Below are 5,903 nucleotides of genomic sequence, written 5' to 3'. Positions count from 1 at the left end.
TTGATGACATACCCTACAAGGTCAGTCCTGTTTGCTGTTAAAATCAGCGGTAAAACTTCCTTTAAATTCATGGGGAAACAGGATCAGGCCCTTTATTTAATTTGTTTCTCTCTTGGTAGGAGGTTTCTTGTTCCTGTAAAATGTGCCTATAGATGATCTCATGATCCCTGTTGTCCATGTGTGCTGGCAAGGTCCTCAAGTAGTTACAGTGCTCAGACATGACAGCGTGCCAGATTACCTGCAGTCTTCGTGTCACCAGGGAGGCTGCAGGTTGGGGGATACTGTTTTTTCATGAGGATTACCAAATTTCCCCTGCAAATACTACCTCCTAGAAATAAACGGAAAATTTGCTTTCATCAAGAAAACAAGGAAAACATACTCTTTGCCTTTCTTGGGATTTCAGATGGATACTGTTGAAACAAGTTCCTTACTTGGTTTCCAAGTAAAAGTGAAGCTGGACACCTAGATTTTTGCCTTAAGTGAAAGGGCAGAGTCAGGCTATCCATCACATCTTACACAAGGCAGCTGCCCTGTGTCCTCAGAGCTCTGCTGTGAGTCAACTAAATATTTCTCTGAGGAAGATACCAGAGCTTCTATGGGACGTGGTTTGACAGTACTGTGGCCGATCACATCCAGAAGTGAACATAGTTCCCCTGTGTTTTCATATGTGCTCTGGGACTCTAGCACTAACATTCAAGTATTTGAGATATCCATCATCTCCAGAAAACATAGAAAATATGCAACTAAGTCACAGATGAAAATTTTGGCCTTAATTCCTAGTACTGTATAGTAATTGCCCCAGATTTTCCTTAGAACAAAAATGAATAGGATTTTTTGAGGATTAAAGTATATTTTCTGTTAGAATCTAGCATTTTGATTTGAATGAATTTGGTTTTGGTGAAGTGGCGATCATCACACATTTAAAGCCTCCATCCTTGGCTTACATCTCTAGACCTAGGCTTGGATTTCAAAGCTCAGCAGTGTTAGAAGGTAAGATTTTGATTCAGACCCCATCTACTGACAACAAGTAGTTTGTCCTGATGTTTTTCTCTTTTCTCTTTTTAAACACAAGAACAACCACCACAACATAATAAAAAAATACTCCTTTGTATTTTTGTACTTTCCCAAGCGTTCAAAGAAAACAGCAGGCAGAGCTAATGCTCATCTGTGGTGACACCACCACCACCACCACCGTTTCTCTTTAACCCTCTCTGTCCCTGCGTCCTCCCAGCTGCGCGCTGCAGGCATTCCCACACTAGACTTCTCCTTCCACGTGGCCTTTGCACGGTGGAGGAACACTGCCGGCACAGGGATAGCTTCTGAGCACAGCTAGGGTCTGCTGTAGACATCTGGCTGCAGGACCGGCCGGTTACGGCACAGGCTGCACGGCGGGCAGGAGAGCTCGCTCGCCTCCTTTGCCCTGGCGGTTTTGAAAGGGCTGTGCATCACTTCGACTTTCCACAGGGACAGCTTACACTGCTGAGCAGATGTAAGTTTTACCTAGTAATATTTGGGGCTGTGTTTTGCTGCTTTTTTATTACAAATATATAAATAAGAAGTGTTGGAAAACTTGCAGATTTGCATCCTTTTTTGAAGTCTTTCCTTTTTCAGTTTCTTTGAAAACTCCAGAGAAATCAGCTGTGTCCAAGGGTATTGCTATCTACCCAGCTCCCGACCTTCACTTCCTTGTCCCATTTAAACATGCACAAAAAAGACCCTCAGGAAAATCTTTTGGGGCTGGACCCTAAATCATATGTGAAAATGGAAAGTCGAGTTTATTCTAAAAAAATAAAATGCGATACTGTTAAAGTTATTTTATACCTTGTGAAATGCCTTGGGTTTGCAAATACGAACTGAGAAGTGTTTGCAGCGAGGGGGAAGCTCTCCCCTTGCAGGACAGGAGAGGCAGCCCCCGTCAGCCGCAGCAGAGCTGAGCTGGGGATTTTCTCACAGCTCACATCCTTCCACCCACTCAGACAGGTCTCGTCCTTTGCAGTGCATTGCCCAGCCTTCCCTGAGGACAGAAGAAACAAAGAGAGACTATTTAGGTACTAGACTGATATAATTCATATCCAATACGAGCAGGCTCTGTTTTTTGTAGGGTCCTTCCCAATGAGGGACCTCCCATCACTAGCCCTGGAGAAGGACTTGCAGACCCTCCAACTTTGACTGAGCGTCTCGCATTGAGGAGTGCAGCCATCGCTGTCCCTTGATGCCACCTGACCTCTCTCAAGTCCTGGCCAGGAACGACGACTTGCAATGGCAGGTCCTGCCACCTCCTGCCTCTGCCAGGGTCCCTCCTTTGCTGGGATGTCACAGCTGAGCACAGTGTGTTGAGCATGCAGTGGGCCATGCGACAGCAATGTTCTCATCACGGCCCTGAGACCGTTTGCTGCGTATGCCGCAGAAATTACTTCCCTCACCTCTACTCAGAAATGCTGCTGTTTTTGCGGTGAGCCAGGCTTCGCAGCAGCCCACCACAGGAAGCAAAACCGGCTAATGAGTCCCACTGCAATGGTGGGGGGCGGGGGGGGGGGGGGAATCTGAAGGCAAAATTTTGTCCCTCAACTTGGAACGTATTCAGGATTCAGTGGTTAACGTCACTATTTTTGCACAAAATGCCTTGGGACTTCAGACAACCACATATTTATATCATCGTTGGAATTGTCTTCTATCCCCACTTCTATTTTCTCAGCCTGTTGATTATTCTGCCTTTACACGCTTCCTATGTTACAGCAGCCTGGAGTCTAGGGATGGTTCAGAGCTGCACCGAGCAAGGGCTGTCATCAAGATTCATCAGGATATTTCAGTGATTAACGCTCTCAAATGCTCTGGGAAGAATTGCTTACATGCTAGTTGCTTCCAGCTAAGATAAGAGACAGCAAAAAGTGGGTGAAGGAGCTCTTTGAAGGACTTTGAAAGCATAAGATAGAGAGAAATCTAGAAGGCCTAAGCTACTGGCTAATGGGCTCTTTACTGAGCATTTGTTTTTCATCTAAGATTTTTTTCTGAAACATTTTTTGTCTGCTCCTTCCTCCCTCGTCTTTCCTGTGAGATGTTTTGCAGTGCTTGAAGCAGCGCAAGTTTGTCTCCATTCCCACCCATCTGCAAAGCCTTGAAGTCATGGTTCCTCCTCTTCGGTGTGGCTGCGCTGCCTTTGTGTGACAGTCAGGCAAAGGGCAGCCATGCCCCTTCAGAAATACACATGAGTCCTGCCAAAGAAACCATCCCGTAGCCCCTTACCAGGCATTCATTCCTTGTGGGTTTCTCACAATTCTCTTGGCACAGATGATGTCATCAGTTATGTTACTTGATAGCAGATCTGCAGGGAGAGAACACAGCCCCATGAGCTCACTTGAGGGCAGGACACCAGCCCGGAGCAGATTTCCCTGCGGGGTGCAGCGAGGGCCGGGCACTCGAGCAGACCCAGGCATCGGTGTGGGGCTGGATGCTGCTCATTCTCCCCACTGCCAGGCTGCCGTCAGCCCCAGGAGCTTGAATGCTGCCAGGCAGGGACCCTCATCTGCTTCTGCACGGCCAGCAGCAACCACAAGTGTATGTTTTCCCCTGCAAATGCTGGTGTGCCTGCCTCTGTAATCACAGGTCTGAGAGAAGGTGGAAGGAAGGGGAAAAATGGGAGGCAGACCCATCTATGCTTATGATATTTCAATTCATTCCTGCCTGCTCTGCTGGGGACAAAAAGCTATTAGGGAGCTTTTCTGCCTATCTGGAAAAGGAGGTTTTGGTCTGAACAGGAACAAGAAGTCCAGCCCCAGCCTCCCAGACCTTGGGTTTCTCACATACCAGGGTGTCTGCTGGTCAGACACAGCAAAACCCTTCCCATGTCTGTCTGGGAGCTCCCCACTGGTGGCAGATCCTGAGCCAAGACCTGGACCTGCCTGACAGTAATACAGCCTTGGATGATTGCTTTCCCAACTGCTCACTCCACAACCGGGGGGATGCAACCAGGGGAATCTCATCCAGCCCCACATCACAACCCACCCAAATCAGGACTGCCTATCTTCCACCCACTGTCAAAACACCCAGAGAGCCCTGGGGTCCCTAGTGTCCCAGGAGAGGAAAGAATGGATATGGGGCAAGGGAAGGGAGCTGTCCTAGAGGTGCAAGGTGAAATCCTGGAGAAGGCTTGGAGGCAGCGTTGCTGTGGTGCCTGGGAGAAATGCCTCTGGTAATGGCCATGGTCTCTCACTCCCCAGCCTCAGGAGTCAGCAGAGCTACCCACACCCTGCACAGGCCGAAAGAGGAGCTGGACCCAGCCATTCATCACCCCCAGCTTCCTGTGGCCACAGGCACTGAGTTGCCCAGGTTGGGCTCCACATGCCCCCATGGCTCCATTGTGGCCCGGGTGTGAAGTTGGTCAGAGTGGGAGGGCTCGGGCTGCTCCCTCCGCTGCTGGGGCTGGCTCTGGAGGAGCGGTGCTGTGGTACCCCTGCAAGCCACCCTGCAGCCGTTATCCGAGGGGCTGCGGTCATCAGTGCACCACAGCTGGCTGCTGATCTGGAAGATGCCGTAGTCGGCGCTGCCATCCGCTTTGATGCTCTGAGCTGCCGTGTTGAAGGTGCTCACGTAAAAGGCCATGCAGAGCCCTGGGTAGGGGCAGAAGGCACTCAGGCTGTGCCACAGCTGCCACCCGTGGGGATGGCAGAAGCTGGTAAGGAAAGACTGCAGGCAGACAGGGGACTGAAACTCACAGTTTGCGAGGCTGTAGCCCCCGTAGCCATCCAGCCCCTCTTCCTGGAGCACATGAGCCAGATCACAGCGACCGAACACCTTGGCTTTGGTGACCGCGCTCAGCAAGGCTAGCAGCAGCAGCATCACGGGAGACCCCATTCCTGCAGGGCTGCTGGTCCTCACATACTGGGATCGCCAGGGCCAAAGGTAAAAACAAGGTGTAAGCAGGCAGTAAAGCACAGTTAGACATCCAAGGCCAGCTCCCCAGCAGGTAGTGACACGGCTGGCTCTGGTGACCCTGGGCTGCTCCCGCCTGCCATTGGGGTGTGCACACCCATGTGTGCAGGCATGCACGTACACAGTGGCTATGCTGGACAGCCCGGGCCACAAACAGGTTTTATCGGTGCAGACATGGAAAACTCATTGCTTCAGGCACTGCCATTTTGCAGTTTTCTTATGTTAGTGGTGAAAGGTCGGGTGTCCCGTAGGAACTGGAAAGCTGACAAGTGGGACCCACTAAGGGAACAGTTACCTGCTTTAGCTGCTCAGACATCTCAGCCTCTTACCCTGCTGCTGGTCAGCCTCTGAGCAGAAGCCGTGATGTGCAGTGACCTCATTGCTGTTGGGGAGCCATAGCCAAACTCACTAACCCTTAGTCTCGGTTTGCACAACAGCCTTTTACACAATTACCAGCACGCACAGTAAGTCACATTCTACGAGTCCAGGAAGTTTGTCTGAGGAAAGACTTCAAATCCGCACTTCAACAAACGGAATTAAAATCCTTTCCTTGGAGTTATTTCTTTCTCATCCCTCCTTTCTTTCTTTCGTCCTCCCAGTATACCCTCTTTTACCAAACCTGCCATGTGGTTTGCCTTCTGGCCATGCAGCGCAGAGCAGTCCTGCAGCCCTGGCAGGCTATGCCCAGGTGCCCATGCAACCAGAGGCATTTGCAGCCCTGCAGAGCGGTTTGCAGCAAGCGGCAGAGACAAGGGGTACCCTCTGGTGCTGCCTCTTGTGATCATCCTCTGTGAGCAAGGGCAGTAGGGGCTGCTTAATAAAAAACCCATGTATAACTGGAGAAAGAAATTGGTACCTCCAGCAACGGGGCTCAGCAGCAGGCCTGGGGTGGGCGTCCCTCAGGGGTGTCCCCTGGCAACTGCTTGCCCTTCCAGAACCCCCACACACTGATGAAACCAAAAGCCCTGCCCCAC

At 50.6% G+C, this 5,903-nt stretch overlaps 1 protein-coding gene across 1 annotated transcript; it reads right to left on the bottom strand.

The window, feature by feature from the left end:
* Nucleotides 1-1,947: 1,947 nt before the first annotated feature.
* Nucleotides 1,948-4,851, bottom strand: LOC104636549 (lysozyme C, milk isozyme). The gene is made up of 4 exons (XM_010303734.2): nt 4,713-4,851; nt 4,449-4,607; nt 3,244-3,322; nt 1,948-2,014 (listed from the first exon to the last, which is right to left on the bottom strand). Exons 1-4 carry the CDS (start codon nt 4,849-4,851, stop codon nt 1,948-1,950), a joined length of 444 nt encoding a protein of 147 aa, XP_010302036.2.
* Nucleotides 4,852-5,903: the final 1,052 nt, after the last annotated feature.

This window comes from Balearica regulorum, chromosome 2 (assembly GCF_011004875.1).
Source record: "Balearica regulorum gibbericeps isolate bBalReg1 chromosome 2, bBalReg1.pri, whole genome shotgun sequence".
Classification (NCBI taxonomy): Eukaryota; Metazoa; Chordata; class Aves; order Gruiformes; family Gruidae; genus Balearica; species Balearica regulorum.
The sequence above is the reverse complement of the archived record's forward strand: the minus strand, read 5'-3'. Positions and strand labels throughout refer to the sequence as shown.